General features: G+C 45.4%; 1 protein-coding gene across 1 annotated transcript in view; it reads left to right on the top strand.

Moving 5' to 3' along the window:
- STX18 (syntaxin 18) overlaps window positions 1-24109 on the top strand; it is a 380104-nt gene that overhangs the window by 116371 nt on the left and 239624 nt on the right. The window contains exon 2 of the mRNA XM_029591101.1: window positions 5052-5119. Coding sequence (XP_029446961.1) covers window positions 5052-5119 — 68 coding nt within the window. The remainder of the gene's footprint in view (window positions 1-5051; window positions 5120-24109) is intronic.

The following is a 24109-nucleotide window of genomic DNA, read 5'->3' as shown; positions in this document are numbered from 1 at the left end:
ATCCAAAGTCCCATCTCAGCCTGTCACTTCAATTGGACTTCATAGGAGCCCTGCTAGACACGGCTCAGGACAAGGCCTTCCTGTCTTGCCGGAGAGCTGTCACCTTGATGACCATATGGCTGCAACTGTCCATGTCACTCCCTTGGCACGCTTTCAAGTGCGCAGAGCCCAATGGACCCTGAGGTTGCAGTGGCACCAGGCCACTTAGAGCCTCCAGGACTGCAACCGATTTACTCTGTCTCTCCGGGACTCATTGCCCTAATGGTGGGTTCTTTCAAATCTGGAACGGGGGATCTCGTTTCGAGGCACCCAACCCTAATTGTCCTAAGCACAGATGCATCCACCTTGGGATGAGGAGCTCATGTAGATGGGCTCAGCACTCAGGGTCTTTGGTCCGCTCAGGAACGCTCTTGTCAAATCAACTTCCTGGAGTGTCAGGTGATCAGCTACACTCTATGGTCTTTCAGAAATCAGAAATCCAACAAAGTTGTCCTGATCCAGACCGACAACCTAGTTGCCGTATGGTATGTCAACAAGTAGGGAGGTACGGGATCATACCTTCTGTATGAGCCCATGACCAGTCCAGATCTGGTCATGGGCTCTGTCCTACAGGATGATGCTCAGGGCCATTTACCTGGCCAGGCCAGAGAATGTAGTAGTGGATTGGTTGAGTCGAGTTTTTAGATCCTCTGGAGGAGCTCCCACGTAGATCTGTTTGTGTCCCCTTGCAACAGGAAGGTGCCTTGGTTCTGCTTCCTGTATAGGTCATAAAGTAAACCGTCATCAGACGCTTTTGCCCATCATTGAGGCAAGGGTCTTCTAAACGCATATCCTCCAATTCCCTTACATAAGAACATAAGACATGGCATACTGGATCAGACCAAAGGTCCATCAAACCCAGCATCCTGTTTCCAACAGTGGTCAATCCAAGTCATAAGTACCTGGCAAGTACCCAAACATTAAATAATCTCCAACTACTATTCCTTATTGATTAATAGCAGTTTATGAATTTTTCCTCTAGGAACTTATCCACATCCTCTGGCAATGAGTTCCAGAGCTTTCTATGTGCTGAGTGAAAGAAATGTTCTCAATTTGTTTTAAATGAGCTACTTGCGAACTTCATGGAGTGCCCCCTAGTCCTAGTATCTGAGAGCGTAAATAACTGGTTTACATTAACCTGTTCAAGTTATTTCATGATTTTTTAGACCTCTATCATATCTCCCTCAGTTGTCTCTTCTCCAAACTGAACAGCCCTAACCTTTTTAGCCTTTTCTCTTAGGGGAGCCATTCCATGGCCCTTATCATTTTGGTCACCCTTCCTGAACTTTCTCCAGTGCAAGTATATCATTTTTGAGATGCGTCGATCAGAATTGCACACAGTATTCAAGATGCGGTCTCACCATGGAACGAATCAGAGGCATTATGACATCCACCATTTTGCCATTCCCTTCCTAATAATTCCTAACATTGTTTGCTTTTTTTAACTTCCACAGCACACTAAGCCGCCTATTTCAATGTATTATCCACTATGATACATAGATCTTTTATGGGTGCTGACTCCTAAGATAGAACCTAACATTGTGTAATTACAGCAAAAATAACCCTATATGCATCACCTTGCACTTGTCCATCTTAAATTACATCTGCCATTTAGAAGCACAATCTTCCTGTCTCACAAGGTCCTCTTGCAATTTATCACAATCCACTTGAGATTAAACTACTCTGCAAGATTTTGTGTCATCCTTAGTGGTGAAGACTCTTGAAGGTTCACGAGGACAGGGGGACTATGATCTTCATAGCCTTTCATTAGATGAGACAAGTCTGGTTTCCAATCCTACGGGAGTTGTCCATCCGGAGACAAATCAGTCTGGGGACTTCCCAGATCACATCACGCAAGATCAAGGCAGGCTGCAGCATCTCAACCCCCAGGCCCTGTTGCTCACAGCTTAGATGTTGAGAGTTTAATCCTCTAGCCACCTGATCTTTCAGAGGATGTGTCTCAGGTCCTAGTGGCTTCTAGAAAGCCTTCCACTAGAAAGTTCTGTGGACTGAAGTGGAGGAGGTTTTCTGTGTGGTGTGAGCAGAAGGCACTAGATCCGTTCACTTGCCCTACACAAAAACTACTTGATTACCTTCTACACCTATCGGAAGCTGGTTTAAAGACCAAATCCATAGAGTTCATCTCTGTGCAATTGGTGCATACCACCAAGGTGTAGATGGTACACCCATCTCTATACAACCTATAGTTTTACGATTCATGTGAAGCCTGCTTCAATTGAAGCCTCCCCTAAGGCCACTGTGTCTTGGGACCTCAGTGTGGTGCAGTTCAGCTGATGAAAGCTCCTTTAGAGCCCTTACAAATCTGTGACCTGAAGTACCTACCTAGAAGGTCATATGTTTTGTGGCGGTCACCTCAGCACGCAGGGTGAGCGAGCTCTAGGCCTTAGTGACTTATCCACCTTATACTCAGTTTTATAATGACAGGGTGGTCTTACACATGTACCCTTTGTTCCTGCCTAAGGTGGTGACAGACATCAATCTTACCCATCATGCTACCAACATTCTTTCCCAGGCCCCATTTGCACCAAGATGAGCAAGCACTGCACAGTTTGAACTGCAAGCAAGCCTTAGCCTTCTGCTTGGAACAGACAGAAGCTCATAGACACTCCATCCAACTTTTTATTTCTTTTGATAGGAATAGGTTGGGTGTTGCCGTTGCCAAACAGACACTATCCAGTTGGCTAGCAGATTGCATCTCCTTCTGTTATGCCCAGGCGGGACTGCATCTTGGAGGATATGTCAGATTCATGGCAGCGTCTATGGCCCACCTACGAGCAGTTTCCATGGAGAACTGCAAGGCTGCGATGTGGCGTTCTCTTCACACATTCACATCTCACTATTGTCTGGATAGGGATGGCCAACGTGACAATAGGTTCGGCCAGTCTGTCCTTTGGTACCTGATTGAGATCTGGAACCCAACTCTCCCTGCCTAGGGACCGTTGTTTGGGTTCAGGCTGTTTTCCCCCTCTGTTAACAGCAACGTTGTTGTTGTGTCCGTTGGCAGCTGTTTGGGTGTCTGTTGGTCCCCTTTTGTGTTGGGGAGCAGCCTGTAGTTAGAGATTCACCCATGTGTGAGGATTGCCATCCTGATTGTCCTCTGAGAAAGCAAGTTGCTTAACTTTAACAGGTGTTCTCAGAGGACAAGAGGATGTTGGTACTCACGAAACCTGTGGAGTTGGGTTTCTCCTATTTTTTATTTTAATTATTCTATGATACAAGATTGGAAAGGGACCCCCACATGGATGCGTGGTATTGGGCATGCTTGGCATGCTCAGTGTGCCTAGTCAAAGTTTCTAGAAACTGGTTTGTTCTAGAAACGTTTGACATAAGTTTTCCACATCGGGGCTTCATCTGATGATGTCACCCATATGTGAGGACTAACATCCTGCTGTCCTCTGAGAACACCTGTTACAGGTAAGCAACTCTTTAACCTGATATGGTATGTGTGTGTGTGTATGTATGTATATGTATGTATATATATATATATATATTTTTTTTTTTTTTGTTTGTTTTTTTTGTTTTGTTTTGTTTTTATTAGTTAACCTGAACTCCTGAACCTCAGTTTCACCCTGAATCTGTCCACTAGTTGTTGCTGATGTTCAAAGGCTGGAACTTTTTTCCCTGTACCCTCCCTGCAGCATCCACAGCTCTGGTTGCCTGAAGATGCTAAAACCAGGCCCAGGATTCAAGCCCTGATCTCTTATGGCAGCATGTAGCACTACTGTTAAATCATTGGTTTGACCTTTCGTATTTTTGCATTTTATTGTAGTTCATTTTTCAAAAAGTGTAACATTTAATTATCTGTGTGCACATCCTGAGGGGAAAGGCCCATAAAAATTGAACATAAAATCCCTTTAGTATTAACTGGATGACAATGACAGCATTGTTCCAATCCCTTTATTATTTTGGAAGTTGTTATAATCCTTATACAAGTAATATAACATAGTAATATAGAATTGACTGAGAAAAAGACCAAATGGTCCATCCAGTCTGCCCAGAAAGTTTCCCATGGTAGTAACTGCCGATCCATTCTGCTGGTTTGTTCATCTCTCAGCAGGGTCTGTGAATGTTTCTGTAGCAATACATTATAAAGCACATTGGAATCCTGTATGGATAAAATATACCAAGGCTAGTAAATCTTGGAAACCAGTGTGAGCTGAAGTTGTCAGTAACTCAGTAGCTCACACCTCTTGATTTTTGTGAAAGGTGTTACTGTATGGCCTATTCATACTGGAACTATAGCATGGTGACAGAGGCTAGTACAGTTACAGGCTTGCGCGATGGTTACGGTGTCAAGAAGTGCAAATATTTTATTTCTACCCCCAGCTTACCATCGCCCATTGTCTGGGTTAAAATTGCTCCTTGCTCAGATGATAGCATTTGTACTGTTTTAATGCCAAAACGGATGTTAGTGAGAAATAGGTAGGCATTTTGCTAAACATGTAGCCCAGTGAGAATTTGGCGTAGCCTTCAAAATTTCATGCAAGCTCACCTGTTTAGACTTGAAACTGACTTGAGCCTTGTAGAGGGGCTGCATCCTAGAGCCTGAGTGAGAGTGTTCAGCAGCAGTCAAGTGGCCAGTTAAAGCACAGGCATGTGCTAGGCTTCCTGCTCCTCCACCAGTATATTGCTGTTATGATTGCACTATAGATTCCAGTCAGGATGGTAGAATAAGCCCCAGGTGACTGCATGAAGGTGTATGGCCCCACCTTCTTTTTGGCAGTACTCAGGGTCAGATTGGTTTGGGAGATTAGGAGGTGATGGAAGGCAGCAGCAACAGTGCAACACAATTCATGCTTCGATTCTGTCCCAAATACTGAAAAAGGATTCATGTTTTGGTTTTATTTATGAATATACAAAAAGTAAGGAAAACTAAAATAATTTGAAACAAGTCAGATGATAAGGGTTCTTCCTTGTATATTTCTATAAGGCTCAAAAGGAAAAATTATTGGTTGTGATACATCTGTTTAATATTGTTTGCTTTCATTTAGATTGCCAACATCGGGAAATTAAAAGATTTTCTTCTGGAACACAGAAAAGATTACATTAATGCTTGCAGGTAAGGCTATGATTTGTGTTATACATTTTGTTTGCTGAATTGATTCTTTTCTTCCAAAGTATTTATGAATTCACCCTTGCCAATACTGGCGAATAATTTTATAGTCTTCCTAAGTTAAGATTAGCCACTTTTCAGAATTCTCAGTTTCATGCTTCTTTAAAAAAAAATCAGGCCTGTTCTTGCTGAGGCATTCAGGTAATATCTCCAAATGGTTAATTTTGTCAGACTTTGACAGGAATGAACCTCACTTGTAAGCCAGGGTATGCTGAGTCTGTTCTCAGCCTCTTAAATTTACTGCCAGTGCCCTTCTTAATACTTGTGCCAAATAGTGCTTCCTTCTGGATTTCATAGGGTATTGTATGCATAGGCAGCATGTCTAGATGCACCTGGAAGTTCTTTTAATCAGGCTAGTGGTATCTAATACAATTGGAATGATTTCTGTATCTTTCTATCACATTTTGTTGGCCTCTTGATTACATCATTTGGTACTTGATGTTTTCTCTGTGCGATCCACAGAATAGTTGCTTGGTACCTACACTTCTATCAGTAATGCTGCTGTGTGCTTTTCTCCTTTACTTCAATATCTGGTTTTCTTGCACCTTTAAGAAGTACCAACTTTGCCAGATAGAATGCATGATACTCGATCAGATTCAAATTTGCATAGACATAAAGTGGAGAAAGCCCTTCAATTCATCTGATCCAAATGCTATAAACTCTAAAAACCTGAATGAATGGATGGCTCTGCTCATTAGTATTGCTTTTTCCAGGCTGCAGTTCCAACCCAGATCCACTAGATGGTGCTGTAACTTTGTGGGAATGTGTTGACAAAACAACGGCACTGACTGGACCTGTTCCGGGGTTATAAAAGCATACATAGTCTGCCATTTCACCAGTAATGGTCATTTGAAAACACACTGGCTATTTATACAAGCAGAATTCCCATTCATGCCAGCATTAGCAGCAGAGACGGTTATTCCAAGTGAGAGAGAGGGTTTTTGTTAAAATACAGTGATCTTGAACCACCTTTGGAGGATCAGTGTAAATATTTTTTTTTAAGTCTTTTTTTAAACCTATAAGTGCACAGTGCATCAGAGCAGTCAAGGGAAAGCGATTTTAATGCAGGAGATCTTCAGTGTACTGTATCATCCAATGCCCCTCTTCCTATTGTTTAATCTTTACATGAAAATATCAGATTTATGTAATTTTAAAACTATTTTGAAAAAGTTTCACTCTAATATATTTATCCTTTTTCTTCTGTCTGTTTTTTTACCTTCCTCCGCCATCCTTTCTTATACTCCTCTTTTTCTCTTAGACCCTAATGTAATAAGGTGCACAGTTTTACCGACAAATGTGTGCACGTTTAGTTTTTGTGTGCAGACTTTACTTTTGATGCAGCAAGGAATTTTGCACAGAAAATATGTGCACACAAGCCAGTGTAAAGCTGTACGCACAAGTAAGTGCTTCTCCATTTTTAATCCCATATTAATGAAGGCATTATGTTTTAGGAAGAGTTGCATAGGCTTAATTCATAGGTTTTTAACACTGGAAATATAACTCCTGGTCAGAGCTGGAATTAAGTTACTGGAGCTAATGTTAGTCTATGGGGCTGAACCTGAGGTTCATGGTGCAGGGGTCCTGTACTCGGGATATTATACAGAATAATTTTATGCACATAAATCTGATTTTATACACAGAAGACACTGTGTGCACAATATAGGGGTGTAGCCAGAACTGAAATTTTTTTTTAATTTTTTGGACTTAACATATATGAACACTATGACTTGTCCCGCTTCCACTCCTTACCCTATCTTATGTGGATCTTCAAGGCAGTGGCTACAAAATCATTTTAATTTTTGGTTACACTCTTATCTTCTGTTTCTTCAGTCTGCCTACCTTGTCCCTACTGTTGCTCACTCTCCATCTCTGGTTAAAACAGCTACTTTATACAATGGTAATTCTCTCAGCTCTATCGCCACTGCAGTCATCCCTTCCATTTGTGTCATCCTCAATTTATTATTCTCCGCTACTACTGTTCCTGCTGCTTTCAAACATACTGTGATCACACCAGTCCTCCAAAAAAAAACAAACCTCTCGCTTGACTCTACATTCCTGTTATCAGTCCAGCTTCCTCCTCCCTTTTGCCTCCAAATTACTTGAATGTGCTGTTCACCACTGCTGTCTTGACTCTGTTTCATCTCAAACCGTACTTGATCCACTCTAGTTTGGTTTTTGCCCTCTACTTCAACTAAAACAGCCCTTTCCAAAGTCTCAAATTACTTGTTTATGGTTGTGTTAGAATGAAGGGACAGAGGATGTGAAGACTTCTAGATTTGACATGTAGGGATAATAGCTAGTGCTCTATGTAAAATGGATGCTGTCAAGTGAGATATATGAATCTGCTATGCTTAAAAGAGAGCAATATTACATATATGAGAGAACATTGTTTTACATTAGTAAAGAAAATGATAGCTAGTCATAATGAAATAGGTTTTCTTAGACACACAGTAAAAAATAATTATAATTTCCTTTGGATTGTGGATATCAGGAGTACATGTTTGGTCCGTATTGTGGTCTAAAATATAACCTATGCATCATTTTTGTTACCAAAACATTTTCCTTCATTTAGATGTAAAATTTTGCCTGAACATATGTTTTTGCATTTCAAGTGTGTGTTGCCTACCACATCTTCTAGGTTCACCGTGGTTCGGTTAGTCCATCTGAATCATTACCCATGAAAACCTTCTCCAGTACGGGTACCTCCCCAACATCCTCTTCAGTAAACACCGAAGCAAAGAAATCATTTAATCTTTCTGCGATGGCCTTATCTTCTTTAAGTGCCCCTTTAACCCCTCGATCATCTAACTGTCCAACTGACTCCCTCACAGGCTTTCTGCTTTGGATATATTTTAAAAAGTTTTTACTGTGAGTTTTTGCCTCTACTGCCAACTTCTTTTCAAATTCTCTCTTAGCCTGTATTATCAATGTCTTACATTTAACTTGCCAACGCTTATGCATTATCCTATTTTCTTCTGTTGGATCCTTCTTCCAATTTTTGAATGAAGATCTTTTGGCTAAAATAGCTTCTTTCACCTTCCCTTTTAACCATGCCGGTAATCGTTTTGGCTTCTTTCCACCTTTTTTAATGTGTGGAATACATCTGGACTGTGCTTCTAGGATTTATTTATTTTCAGATTTTTATATACCGGCATTCGAGACAGCAGTCACATCATGCTGGTTCACATAGAACAGGGGTGCATAGTAAACATAACTATAACAATGGTGCTGAAAAGGCAGTTACATATAACAGGGTGATAAGAACTTGGCTGAGAAGGAAGAGAAAGGACAGGTTATTAATTCACACAGGTAAACGATAGAAGGATGGTATTTTTTAACAATGACCACGCCTCTTGCACACTTTTTACCTTTGTAACTGCTCCTTACAGTTTTCTTCTAACAAGTTTTCTCATTTTATCAAAGTTTTCCTATTGAAAGTTTAGCACGAGAGCCGTGGATTTGCTTACTGTCCTCCTTCCCGTCATTAATTCAAATTTGATCATATTATGATTATTATTGCCAAGTGGCCTCACCACCGTTACCTCTCTCACCAAATCCTGTGTTCCACTGAGAATTAGATCTAAAATTGCTCCCTCTCTTGTCGGTTCCTGAGCCAATTGCTCCATAAAAATGTAATTTATTCCATCCAGGAACTTTATATCTCTAGCATGTACCGATGATACATTTACCCAGTCAATATTGGGGTAATTGAAATCCTTGAACCATCACGTTGTATCAAAAGGATTTTTAACTTTTAGTGTCAATTTCTTAATATGTAGGACCATCATACTGGTCCTACATATTAAGAAATTGACACACTAAAAGTTAAAAATCCTTTTGAATACAACGTGATTGTTCAAGGTATTCTGCATTGTTCGTTGTATACCGGACCAATTGATACGAATATACTGTGGTAATTGAAATCCCCCATTATTACCGCACTACCAATTTGGTTAGCTTCCCAAATTTCTCTTAGCATTTCACTGTCAGTCTCACCATCTTCCAGGTGGACGGTGGTATACTCCCATCACTATAGTCTTCCCTGACATACAAGGGATTTCTACCCATAAAGATTCAATTGTGCATTTAGTCTCATGCAGGATGTTTATCCTGTTGGACTCTATGCCATCCCAGACATAAAGCGCCACACCGCCTCCCGGGTGCTCCTCTGTCATTACGATATAATTTGTACCCTGGTATAGCACTGTCCCATTGGTTATCCTCTTTCCACCATGTCTCTGAGATGCCAATTAAGTCTATGTCATCATTTACTGCTATACATTCTAATTCTCCCATCTTACTTCTTAGACTTCTGGCATTAGCATACGAACATTTCAAAGTTTGTTTTTTGTTTGTATTTTCATTCTGCTTTTTAATTGATAGGGATGTTAGAATTTTTTAGCTCAGGTGAGGTTTTAGTTACAGACACTCGGACTACTTTTCTTATTATTGGAACCTTACTGTCAGGATACCCTAATTCTAATGCATCATTAGTATCCTTTGAAGATACCTCCCTCTGAACCATGCGCTGCTGAGCGACTGTCGGCTTTCCCCTTTGTTCTAGTTTAAAAGCTGCTCTATCTCCTTTTTAAAGGTTAGCGCCAGCAGTCTAGTTCCACCCTGGTTAAGATGGAGCCCATCCCTTCGGAAGAGACTCCCCCCCCCCCCCCCCCCCCCACTTTCCCCAAAAGGTTCCCCAGTTCCTAACAAAACTGAATCCCTCTTCCTTGCACCGTCTTATCATCCACGCATTGAGACTCCGAAGCTTTGCCTGCCTCTGGGGACAAACAGTCTAACTTCAGTTAGTCAGCCAGAGTGACTCACTGCTTTCTTGATTAACAAATGTTGGTACCTAATCAAACCAAATCACACTACCTCAACACCTTTCCAATGTGAGTAACTGAACTGAACTTTTCAACCTTTTTACTTAGGTGTACACTGCTCCTAGCTTATTTCTAGCTTCTGGCTACTTTTTTTTTTTTGTTTTTAATATACAAACATTCTAACTTCTGCTTACTAGCTGCCTTACAGACTATTAAAAGCACAAACACACAAAATAAAATTCCCAAATAGTTAACTTCACCCCAATACTTTTTAAAAAAGAAAATGTCCCAAGGAAAAACTTACTGATTCCTTTCAGCCACCAGCAAGGTGATCCTCTCCTCCCAGGCATTCCTGGGAGGAGAGGAAGGGGAATAATTACTTTCCAAAAGTATTTTTTATTTTATTTAGATTTTTATATTCCACTTTTTGAACTTTTTTCAGCACTTCAAAGTGGATTAGATTCAGGTACTGTAAGTACTTCCCTATCCCCAGAGGGCTTACAATCTAACAGGCCGATACAGAATGGTGTGCTATGCTGAGCACATCATTTAGCCCCCATTTGGCTGCGTGTTTTAGACACGTTATTATTACCCCTTATACTGTATGGGATAATAGCGCATGGAAAACATGCGGCCATCCACCCCAAACTAATAGCGCTCATTACATGCAAATGCATGTTGATGAGCCTATTAGTTATTACCCCTGAATACTGAAAGTAAAATGTGCGGCCAAGCCGCACATTTTACTCTCAGAAATTAACACCTGCCCAGGCTTTAACCTTAGAAAGCACCGGGAAAGTGTACAGAAAAGCAGAAAAAAATGCCTTTCTCTACACCCTCCAACTTAATATCATAGCGATATTAAGTCGGAGGCACAAAAAAAAAAAATCTGCTCCTACCATGTGATAGGGGCCAACCAATGGCACCGGTAGCCCCTGTGAACATAGTAAGGGCAAAGGCAATCTGCGCCATTTTGAATACTGGCAGCCGACGGCCCAAGTGCAGGAGATTGCTCCGGACCCCCGCTGGAACACCAGGGACTTTTGGCAAGTCTTGGGGGGGTCAGGAGGGTGGGGGGTTGTAGTTAATTAAATGTAAAGGGTTGGTATGGAGAATGGGGACAAAAAAACATTGCTTGTCGTTAGGTTTCTTTTTTTTTTTAAATATTCGCTACATAAGACGCACAGACATTTTCCCCCCACTTTTGGGGGAAAAAAAGTGAGTCATAGAGCGAAAAATACGGTACCTCTGATGGCTCATCATTGGATTCCGATGGTCTTCCTTCAAATCAGTCTCCCTCAGAGGACCTAACCTTCGCGGGGTTCATCCGCGCTATGTCGGATGCCATACCCTTCCAATTTATGATGGAAGAGGACGCCCACCATAAAATGCTGGAAATCCTCCAGTTCGTGGATGCCCCCATTCATGAGATCTTTTGTGAACTGCTTCTTAGGCTATGGGAACACCCCCTCTCAGTTGCCACAGTGAACCGGAAGTCCGATGGGGTGTACCTAGTGCAGCAGATGATGGGTTTTGAGAAGCATCCACTTCCCCACCAGTCGGTGGTGATGGAGTCTGCGCTGAAGAGGTCGAAAACTCATGCCTTGGCTTCCCCTGGCAAAGAGCATAGTTTGTGGAATGCTATGGATAGGAGGGTGTTTCAGGGCTCCATGTTGGTAGCCCTTATCGCCTCTTACCTTTTGTATATGACCCACTATACCCGTAATCTCTGGAAGCAGGTGCAGGAGGTTGCGGATGGGCTAGCCCAACAACCCAAAGAGGCCCTTATGACCATTGTTCAGAAGGGCCTTGAGTGCGGTAAGCTTAAAGTGTGGGCTACCTATGATGTCCTTTGAAATGACAGACTGGGTTGCGGCTGCTTATACTTCTGGGAGGTGTCTCGCTTGGCTCTGTGCCTCGGACCTTCGTCCTGAGATTCAGGAAAGGCTAGCTGATTTACCTTGCACTGGGGGTAACCTTTTGGTGACAAGATGAAGGATGTGGTCACACAGCTGAAGGATCACCATGAGAACCTCCAGCATCTGTCATCCGGCACCTCTGCTTCCTCATCCTCTTCCAAGAGGTCCTCGAGACTGGGGCTGAGGAGGCCCTTCTACAGGCCAAGAAAGTACTATCCTCCTGGTCCTTGTTCCCGCCTGCAGCAGGTTAGTTCCAGGGACAGGTCAGACAGCAGTGGGGCCCCAAGCCTCAGCCACTGCCCTAGGCTAACCCCACTATGGGCTTTTGACTGGCCATGAGGTAGCACAAGCAGGGGTTTCAGCCAAGACCAGAGGGCCCACCAGTCGGGGGCCGTTTCCGTTTTTTTGCGGATCGATGGCCATCTGTGACTTCAGACCAATGGATCTTGACTATCATCCAGCATGGATAAACATAGAAATGAAATGAAGGCAGAATAAGACCAAACTGCCCATCCAGTCTGCACAGCAAGCTCCCACACTTATATTCCCATACTTATCTGTTTCACTGACCACCAAGTTCAGGGTCCTTGGTAACTATTTGATTCAAATTTCCTACACCCCCCCCCCCCCCCGCTGTTGATATAGAGAGTAATGTTGGGTACAGGCTGAACCTTGTGGAGGGTTCCGCTGGATTCGCCCCCGTGTCCTATCTTGCATCCAGTGTCCTATCTCGCCCCCGTGTCCTATCTCGCATCCAGAGCTGCTCCTAGCAGAGCTCTCAGCCATTTTAATGGCCAGGGCTGAGGAGCCCGTTCTTCAGAACCAGCAGGGTCAGGGGTTTTACTCCCATTATTTCTTGAATCCAAAGAGAAAAGGAGGCCTCCATCCCATCCTTGATCTGCGAGCCTTGAACAGATTTCTCAAAAGAGAAAAGTTCAAGATGGTATCCCTAGGCACCCTAATTCCCCTCCTGGAAAAAGGGACTGGTTTTGCTCCCTTGACCTACAAGACACCTGCACCCACATTGGAATCTTCCCAGGTCACAGGAAGTATCTCTGTTTTGTGGTGGGTCCAATGTTATTTTCAGTACCGCGTTCTACCTGGCCTCTGCACCTCAGGTTTTCACAAAGTGTCTGGCCGAGGTTGGGGCTTATTATCGCCAGCGGGGATTCCATGTCTTTCCATACTTGGACGACTGGCTGGTCAAGAGCAGCACCCAGGCCGAGAGCTCTGCAGTTGCTTTGCCGGACCATTTGGGTTCTGGAATCCCTTGGGTTCCTGATCAGTTACCTGAAGTCCCACCTGCATCCATCGTCATGGCTGGATTTCATTAGAGCCGTATTAGATGCGACACAGGCAAAGGCTTTTTTACCCTGTGATAGGGCAGGCACGTTGATGTCCCTGGCAGAGGAAGTCCAGCGATACCAGTTGGTGTCGGCGTAGCGTATGCTGCAGCTTCTGGGACACATAGCCACAACCATTCATTTCACCCTTTTTGCCTGTCTCGTTATGTGCCAGGCCCAGTGGTCCCTGCGATCCCAGTGGCAGCAGGCCACCCAAGGCCTTCAAGTTCACATCCAAGTCCCCCCTCAGTCAGGGCCTTCCCTGTCTTGGAGGAGACCCCTTCCAATATGGAGCAGGGCATTCCCTTTCAGGCTCCTCCCAACCAGATTGTGCTTACCACAAATGCGTCCCCCTGGGTTGGGGCCCAAGAAGCTCAGTGTCAGATCAACTTCTTGGAGTTGCAGACGATCCGCTACGTTCTGTCGGCCTTTTGGGATCAGTTAGCCAACAGGATGGTCCTCATCAAGACCGACAATCAATTAGCTATGTAGTATATCAACAAGCAGGAGGCACTATATCCTTCCTCCTCTGTTAGGAGGCAGTGCAGATCTGAGCCTGGGCACTGGCTCAGGGAATACTTCTGTGGGTAGTGTACTTGCCTGGTGCAGAGAACACCCTGGAGGACAGGCCGAACCAAACTTTCAGACCCCACGAGTGGTTCCTGAAGCAGGAGGTGGCGAATCAGATCTTGCGTCTGTGGGGGACCAGGAACATGGATCTATTTGCCCCCCCCGCAACAGGAAAGTTCCCCAGTACTGCTCCCTGACCAGGTCGGATGGCCAAACAGCCACGGATGCCTTTGCTCTTCACTGGGGGACAGGCCTCCTGTACACGTATCCTCCACTTCCATTGGTATTGAAGACTCTCTTGAAGCTTCGCCAGCACAGGGGGGCGATGATCCTCATAACCTCCCATTGGCTGAGACAGGTTTGGTTCCTGCTCTTGCGGGATCCCTCTCGGTGGGACCTGGTCCGTCTAGGAACTGTCCCAGACCACCTCATACAGGATCGTGGCAAGCTGTACCAACCCAACCTCTGGCCTGTCACTTATGGCCTGGATGTTGAGTGGCTGATTTTACAGTCTCTTGACCTTTCAGAGGAAGTGTCACGAGCCCTGGTGGCTTTGAGAAAGCCTTCCACCAGAAAATCTTATCCTTCAAAATGGAGGAAGTTTAGTGTGAGTAGAAGGGTCTCAACTCCTTTTCCTGCCCTGTCTGGCAACTCCTGGATTACCTACTGCACCTCTCAGAGGCTGGGCTTAAAACCATGTCCGTTCGGGTACACCTAAGTGCCATAGGCGCTTACCACCAGGAGATGGACAGAGTGCCCATCTTGGTGCAGCCCGTGGTAGGGTGCTGTATGCGTGGGTTGCTTTAGCTGCAGCCTCCCCTGAGGCTCCCTGCAATTTCTTGGGACCTCAACGTGGTGTTGGCCCAGCTGATGAAACCACCATTTGAACCGCTATGCTCCTCTACCCTCAAGTATTTGACCTGGAAGTTCATATTCTTGGTAGTGATCATGTTGGCACACAGGGTCAGTGAATTTACATGCCTTGGTGACTTATCCGCTCTCCACAAGATTCTTCCATGACCGGGTGGTTCTGTGCATGCACCCTAAGTTCCTGCCAAAAATGGTAACAGATTTCCATCTTAACAAATCCATCATCTTGCCTACTTTCTTCCTTAGGCCTCATTCTAACCAAGAGGAAAGGACGCTGCCCACACTTGATTGTAAGAGGGCCTTAGCCTTCTACCTGGACCGGACAGCAGGCAACAGACTGTTCACCCAACTCTTCGTTTCTTTTGACTCAAATAGGCTGGGGTGGCAGTTGCTAAGCAGACTCTTTCCACCTGGCTAGTGACTGCATTTCCTTCTGCTATGGCCAGTCAGGACTGTAACTAGGGGGCCACGGCATGGCTCACTGTGTTAGGTCCATGGCAACTTCAGTGGCTCACCTGTGTGCAGTTCCAATGGGTGAGATCTTCAAGGCTGCAACATGGAGTTCGCTCCACACCGTTACAGCTCATTGTCTGGACAGGGGCGACCACCAGGATAGCAGATTCAGCCAATCTGTCTTCAGGAGCCTCTTTCAGCTGTGAACCCAACTCTTCCTATCTAAGGCCCCTGGTTTGCGTTCAGACTATCCCTGCTGTTACCAACAGCACCTCTTTTGTGCCCATTGGCACCTGTTTGGTATCTGTTGGTCCCATTAATTTTCAGGGCCAGCCTGTAGCTAGGGATTCTTCCACATGTGAGGACTATCATCCTGCTTATCCTAGGAGAAAGCTAAGTTACTTACCTGTAATAGGTGTCCTCCTAGGACAGCAGTATTAGTCATCAGGAAATCCACCCACCACCCCACGGAGTTGGATTCCTGTTTATTTTATTTTTTCGTAATCTACTTACGAGACTGAAGAGAGACCCAGCGTGGATAGTGGCATGGTGGGCATGCTCTGTGTGCCAGTCAAAGTTTTCCATGCGGGGCTCCTTCTGATGATGTCACCCACATGTGAGGCTAACATCCTATTGTCCTAGAAGAACACCTCTTACAGGTAAGCAACTTCACTTTTCTCTGGTTTCTCTAAACCTGGTTCTCCCAGGACAAGCAGGATGGCAGTCCTCACATATGGGTGTTATCAGATGGAGCCCAGTCACGGAACACTTTTGTCAAAGTTTCTAGAACTTTGACTGGCACTCTGAGCATGCCCAGCATGCCATTAACCCTGCAGCCACCAGGGGTCTCCCTTCAGTCTCTTTTTTTCCCACAGCAGTTGCCTCGTGGTTTAGGAGCTCTGTGAGAAATTTCTCACAACTTTCCTCACGGAAATATTTGAAGTTTATCTTCTTAAAAATCCCTCACTGGGGTACCCCATCGTATTCCGTTCCCTCCAAAGCTCGGTAAGTGTTTTTTCCAGTACCTGCGGTCGGTTCCTGGTGGCTTACCGCTTTGGTGCCCGACAGTCACCGACTGCGCGCCCGCCAATTTTCGACATGGCGACCAGGTTTAGAAAATGCCCCGAGTATCCGAGGACCATGTCCATAGCGGACCCGCATGAAGTCTGTGTTTTGTGCTTAGGCCCCTCGCACGACGTCCGTCAATGCCCTAATTGCGCACAAATGACCCACAAAGTCTGTCGTGCTCGCCTGGGCAAAATGGAGCAGTTATTTGCTTCAAAACGCACTGCTCCATCGATGCCAGTTCAAGCGCCACTGACCGTGGAGGGTCCATCGACCTCGGAGACGATTTGCCAGGAGCATCGTGGATAAGTTGTCTGTCCGTCACAGACTCCATCGAGGACATCATCGTCCTCTGTGCTGGGGAAAGACTGGACCGAGCGAAACATTGACACCGGTACCGACGGGCGTCCCTGACCGATACCGCAGCAGCATAGACTTCCATCAAGCCACCGGTGAAGAGGGCCCGGGGAGAGGAGCCCCCATCCTCCTCCGGACCCAGGACCCCTAAGCGTTCCCCACCGATACCGGTACTGAGCACCGAGCCTCCACGGGCCTCCGTGGAAGATCCGGTGGCACTTAGCCTGTCTCCTACACCAGTAGCTGTGCCACCCATGCCAGCTTCTGGGAGGAATTGGATCGCATGGTCCAAGAGGCAGTGCTGAAAGCCTTACGAGGCTTCCAATTGCCGCCGGTGCCAACCCCCAGACCGGTCCCAGAACTGGCTCCCTCGATGTTTTCCACCGCTCCTCGAGCTCCTCGATACGCTCATCGGTGCCTTACTGACTCCTCTGCTACCAGACATGCTGGCATCGAGTCGTCCATCGAGGTCTCCGCAGGTCTCGATTCCAATACCGGGTTCCTCGGAGGAGGAAGGATCTATTCCCGGCCATGTCCCTCCATGGGAACTTCCAATGCTGGAGCCCATGCCAGGGCTGTCGGGGCTACCGGTACCCAAGCACGCCTCATCAGCCCCGGTGCCCTCGATGCCAGTGCCGCATCCATCGATGCCTTCCTGCCCTCTCGGCTTTGGCATACTTCCTCCTTCAGGAGATCCACCGGGAGAAGGGGAAAGTCCCTATAATCCATGGGATGATGCATCCTCAGATGATTTTTCACGAACTTCTGAGGACTCCAAAAGAAATAATGGCAACACCAGTGCATGAAGTTTAGACCTCATGCACCGCCTGTGGGAACATCCAGGTATGGTACCTCCAGTCAATAGAAAGACAGATGCTACCTAACTGGTACAACAAGCCCCAGGTTTTCAAAAATGTCAGCTGCCCCACCACTCGGTAGTTGTGGAATCAGCTCAGAAAAAGGCTAAATGATCACATCCACATTCCTCTGCTCCTCCTGGTAAAGAACAGAAGGCATTGGATGCATTGGGAAGAAGAGTTTTCCAAGGGTCCATGTTGATATCGCGAATCGCAGCATACCAATTATACATGACCCAATATACCAGAAATTTCTGGACACAAGTCCAGGAGTTTGCGGAGATGTTGCCTCAGCTTTGACTTTGTCCTCCATCCTGTAAAAAAGAATGGAAGCAGGCAAGAATGAAGTCAGAGCTGCCTACGATTCTTTTGAAATAGTATCCAGAGTCTCGGCAGTGGGCATCAATGCTAGACGCTGGGCCTGGCTTAAGGCCTCAGACCTATGCCCGGAAGTGCAGGACAAACTGGCAGATGTCTCCTGTACCCTGTACAGGAGACAACCTATTCGGGGATAAGATCCAGGACGCAGTGACCCAATTAAAGGACCATCACCCTGCGCCAGATGTCAACTGTCTCCCCAGATGTTCCCTCCATAACCCACAGGGTCACACGTAGGGAACCCAGGAAACAATTCTACAGGCCACGCAGATATTACTCTCTTGCATCCCGTGCACAACCGGCTCGGGCACCTCAGATGGGACATGCGAGCCAAGCGAGAACATCTAGACCACAGCCAGCTCCACAAGCTGGCCCTGCGGCTGGATTTTGACTCTTTTCCAGAGAGTAGCAGCCATATACCAGTGGGGGGGCCGCCTTTGCCACTTTGCAACAGATTGGCATCCAATTGCCATGGACCAGTGGGTATTATCCATCGTAGCCCACGGTTACCGTCTAAATTTTTCAAAAATGACCCTGGACTTCCCACCCAATCCATCCTGGAGCTGGGACGACCACACAGAAAAACTCGAGTCAGAGCTCTCAACACTTCTGTTGGTCAGAGTCATGAAACTGGTTCCACCGAATCAGCAAGGGAAGGGGTTCTACTCCAGATATTTCCTAATTCCAAAAAAGACTGGCAGCCTCCGGCCTATTCTGGATCTCCGTGCCTTGAATACATTTCTTCGCAAGGAACGGTTCAGAATGCTATCCCTTGGCACCATGCTTCTTCTACTTCAACAAGGGGATTGGCTCTGCTCTCTGGACCTTCAAGACGCATACGCCCATATTGTGATCTTCCCTCCTCATTGCAAATATCTGTGATTTGTGGTGGGTCACAGTCACTATCAATACAAGGTACTGCCATTCGGCCTTGCCTCGGCGCCTCGAGTCTTTACGAAGTGCCTGGCAGTCGTGGCTGCAGTTGCACAGCAGAGGCATGTACATTTTTCCATACCTGGATGACTGGCTCATAAAAAGCCAGTCCAAACAAGGAGTCCTCGACTCTCTCTGTCTCACCATAAGGCTTCTGAACTCATTGGGATTTCTAATCAGTTACTCCAAATCCCAGTTGACACAGTCTCATCTTATCTCCTTTATAGGAGCAGACCCAGACACGTTACTGTCCAGAGCATTCCTACCCAACGACTGTGCGATTATGCTGTCCAACCTTGCCAGCTTTATCCACCGTCGGAAAAGAGCCTCCGCTGGCCAGCTACTCAAGTTGCTCGGCCATATAGCATCAACAGTCCATGTCACCCCTATGGCTCGTCTTGCCATGAGAGTGACCCAATGGACTCTAAAATCTCAGTGGCGGCAGGCTACTCAACTGCTGTCATCCCTGGTACACATAAACAGCCAGCTTCGACCGTCCCTTGCTTGGTGGACATACAAAGCCAACTTACAAGTGGGTCTTCCTGTCCAGCAACTGGCTCTTCAGGTGACCTTAACTATGGACGCTTCCAACCTAGGTTGGGGAGCCCATGTCCAAGGCCTTCAAACTCAAGGGAATTGGACAACAGCTGAAGCGACCTATCAAATCAACTTTCTGGAACTTTGGGCGACGCAGTAAGCCCTTTATGCAGTCCAGGACTGCCTTTCCAACAAAGTTGTCCTAATCCAAACAGACAACCAGATTGCAATGTGGGACCTGAACAAACAGGGGAGCACGGGCTCTCACCTGCTTTGCCAGGAGGCTGCGCAGATCTGGGCCTGGGCCCTGTCACATTCCATACTTCTGCGAGCCACTTATCTAGCGGGCACACAGAATGCACTGGCAGACTGCCTCAGCCGACATTTCCAGCCCCATGAAAGGTTTCTAGATCCCTCGGTCACGAGCAGAATCTTCCACCGGTGGGGTCAGCCGACCATCGACCTCTTTGTGTCCAATCAGAACCGCAAAGTGAAACGCTTCTGCTCCCTACACAGGGACTGACAAGCACCAACCATGGATGCCTTCGCCCGTCCCTGGAACACACGCCTGCTTTATGCGTATCCTCTGATTCCGCTAATAAGCAAGACTCTCATGAAGATACAACAGGACCGTGGCTTAATGATTCTTATAGCCCAGTATTGGCCATGCCAAATTTGGTTTCCCATACTTCTCGGCCTTTCTGTCCAGGACCCCATTTGCCTGGGCACATTCCCAACCTCATAACGCAGAATCACGGCAAGTTACGCCACCCAAACCTCCAGGCCCTGTCTCTGATGGCCTGGATGTTGAAAGGTTGATACTACAACCACTCAACCTTTCAAGTGACGTTTCTCAAGTCCTCGTAGCTTCACGGAAGCCTTCCATGCGGAAATCCTACCGCTCTAAATGGAAGAGATTTACCTTGTGGTGCACACAGAATGGCTTGGATCCCTTTTCTTGCCTCACATCGAGTCTGTTAAATTATCTCTGTCACCTCTTGGAATCTGGCCTCCAGATGTCATCTGAGTGCACCTTAGTGCCATTTCTGCTTACAATCAAGGAACAGGGGATGCCCCGATAACGGCTCAACCCCTGGTGAGTCGCTTCATGAAAGGCTTATTACAACTTAAGGCTCCTCTGCGGTCGTGGCATAGGACCTCAATGTTGTGCTTGCACGGCTCATGCACAGTCCTTTTGAGCCCTTGCACTCCTGCGAACTCAGATACCTTACATGGAAAGTACTTTTCCTAGTAGCCATCATGTCTACTCGCAGAGTAGTGAGTTACAGGCCCTTGTGACCTACTCACCCTACACAAGGTTCCTCCATGACCGGGTGGTTCTTCGCACTCACCCTAAATTCTTCCTAAGGTGGTAACTGATTTCCATTAAATCAGTCCATAGTTTTGCCCACTTTCTTTCCAAGGCCTCACGCTCATTCGGGTGAACAAGTTCTGCACACCTTGGACTGTAAGCGTGTTCTTGCATTTTACTTAGACCGCACTACAGCCCACAGGAAGTCCACCCAACTCTTTGTATCTTTTGATAAAAACAAACTTGGGAATGCAGTGGACAAGCAAACACTATCAAACTGGTTAGCAGACTGCATTGCATTCTGCTACCAGCAAGCAGGCCTTCCACTACAGGGACGAGTGACTGCACACTCCGTCAAAGCAATCACAACGTCAATACCACACTACAGTTCAGTACAATTGCCGACATCTGCAGGGCTGCAACATGGAGCTCTCTCCACACCTTCGCAGCTCACTACTGTCTAGACAAGGCTGGACGACAGGATTCTGTCTTTGGCCAGTCTGTCCTAAGGAATTTATTCCCAGTGTAGGAACCCAACTTGTCCTACCTCGACCCGCTGTGAATTTTAGGCTGCCTCATCCTTGCCAACAGCACCCCAGTTGTTGTGCCTGCTGCACATGTTGTGTGCTGCTTGGCCTTATTCGTATGACTAAGCCTGTAGCTTGCTATTCACCCATATGTGAGGACTGCCATCTTGCTTGTTCTGGGAGAAAGCAGAGTTGCTTACCTTTAACAGGTGTTCTCCCAGGACAGCAGGATGTTAGTCCTCACGAAACCCGCCCGCCACCCCGCGGATTTGAGTTTGTTACTGGTTTCTTATTTTATTTTTCCCTCGTACTTCTTGCTACAAACGAGACTGAAGGAGGACCCCTGATGGCTACAGGGTTAGTGGCATGCTGAGCATGCTCAGTGTGCCAGTCAAAGTTCTAGAAACTTTGACAAAGTGTTTCGTGATGGGGCTCCATCTGATGATGTCACCCATATGTGAGGACTAACATCTGCTGTCCTGGGAGAACACCTGTGAGCAATTCTGCTTTCTTCCTAGCCGGATGTAGGTCTGGGTAAAGATGACTCAAGTAGGGTGCTTGAATTTGGAACTCCCCTAACTGGTTCCTCAGCAGGAGATGGTAGTTCAGTAATTATGCCTCCTGGTTTGGATACTTCTACTTTTTCATGGGTAGAATTTTTCCAGGGGGCGCAATCTTCAACCCTGTCCAATGCTCCCAGAGCGGAGGTTCAGGTAGGAACCTTCTGTTAAGCACTGGATTACTTCGAGAGCAGCAGCGGGACCTCCTGATAGAGATCCAGATGGCACGGATGATGACACCGATCCTGATTCTTTTGAGGATGGTGAAATTCCTCCAGGGTTAGAACCTTATAGAACTGTGCTATGATTTTTCATAAAGAAGAACTGCCAGTTCTGATGTCCCAGAACATGGAAATGCCCCGGGTTCCTGGGGCAGATTCCGGGTCTGAGCTGAAGAGAAATCCCATTTTGGTTTCCTTACATAAAGCCTCTTGTTTTTTTCCCCATGATAGAGGCCATTCACCAAACCCTTGTATAAACTTCAGCTGCAGAGAAAATAGGAATATGCAGGAACGTCATAAACAGATTAATACCCAACAAAGTGAGTTTGCATCTTTTGCCCCCTAATTTAGCAGGCAGTGTTGGTTCAAATTGTAATTAATCATATACGTAAACTATGAAACTAATTTCACAATCAGTTAGATTAATAATACTGTTTATGACAATAAGTGTAATTTAAATACCTGCTGCTTCAGCACGTCCCGCCTCTCCTCCATACCAAGCCAATCCAATGACATTTTCAATTTTACAGATCACTGGTGTGGTACGCTGCAAAAGAACAGGCAAACAAAGCTGGAATAGGTAATACGTTTCATGAGACCAAACAAAATAACCACCATAGTGTATCAGAGTCTTGGATCAAAGCATTATTCATTTTTTTCCTGATTATTTCTGTGAAATCTTCATCCAGCTGCTAGAATCTTTTTCTTTTGTTTTCACTTAAGTTTTCTGGAAATGGCATGAGCCTTGCCTACCTTTCTAAATTTAAAAATGGAGTTATTTTTCTATATATATTCTGATCTTGAAGCATGCATGTGGCCTGTGTTGTGTGGTGTTAAAAGAAATGTCTGAAAAGCTTCCTAGGAAAAGTGTCAAAGTATGCATGCTCAGGGCTTATGAGACTCATTAGAAAATGTTTTTCTTTTTTAACAAAACTATTCAATTTAGGGCTTGATTTTTCAACGTGACTTATGCACTTAAAATCCTCTGTTATGCATCATTTAAAAAAAATCAGTTGAGGCCAGTGCTTGTAAAAGTATACACGTAACTTGGTTTTGTGTGTACTTTTATGTGCTCAGAGGAGATGCATTTCAGAGGACGGAGTTGGGCAAGATTGTGACTTGCACACATACTTTTTGATTTAAATACAAATGGGCACATAAGGTACCCTGTACAAGTTACACTCTGGAGCAGGTATGGCTTTGTGCGAAGTAATTTGTGCACGTACTAGGCCAGTTGCTCGAAGATTTTCCAAGTTGAACTTATTTGCTTAAATTAGTTTTGAAAATACTTGGTAATGGGTACATTGTATGCTATGTGGGCTGTTATAAAATTACCCTTTAATAGTGTAAGCACATTATAGTGCATTTAACTATATAATCTAGTAATTCATGTCCTTTTGCAATTGCACGTACTGTATATCGGATATATAGTGGCTATAGAAAGTCTAAGCTCTCTTGAATATTTTTCACATCTTGCTGAAGTAGTGTGTCAGACTTGCATGCATGTAAATGAGTTTGTTTTTTTTCCCCCACTCATCTGTACACCATACTCCACACCTTTCAGGACTAAAAATGTTTTATTGGGAAACAATGCATATCCATATAAGCAAAACTGAAATCCAACAATTTGATAAGTCTCCACCCTACTGAATTAATACTTGGTGAAAGCACTTTTGGCAGCAATTGTAGCTGTGAGTCTGTTGGGTTAAGTCTCCACCAACTTTGTACATGTAGATTTGTCAATATTAGACCATTTTTCTTTAACAGGGCTTGAACAGTTTTCTAATTTCCTTGGGTAGCATCAATGGTCAGCAGTCTTCAAGCCATGCCACAGATTTTCAATTGACTTGATATTGAGACTCTGACTGGGCCACTCCAGGATATTTACCTTTTTATTCCTTAGCCACTTGTGTAGCTTTGGCTGTGTGCTTTGGTTTGTTGTCATGCTGAAAGGTAAACTTCTACCAAAATGTCAGCTTTCTTGCAAAGGGCAGCAAGTTTTCCTCCAGGTCTTTTCTGTACTTTTGTCCATTCATTATCCTTTCTGTCCTGACAAGTGCCCCAGTTCCTATTGATGAGAAACATCCACATAACATAATAAGGCCACCACCATGCTTCACAGAAGGGATGGTGTTCTTTGGGTGATACGTTCTTTTGGGTTTGTGCCAAATATAATGCTTTGAAGTCAGGTCAAAAAGTTGTATTTTAGTT

The sequence above is a fragment of the Rhinatrema bivittatum genome, chromosome 1 (assembly GCF_901001135.1).
Source record: "Rhinatrema bivittatum chromosome 1, aRhiBiv1.1, whole genome shotgun sequence".
NCBI lineage: Eukaryota > Metazoa > Chordata > Amphibia > Gymnophiona > Rhinatrematidae > Rhinatrema > Rhinatrema bivittatum.
This window is presented reverse-complemented; position numbering and strand designations above follow the sequence as displayed.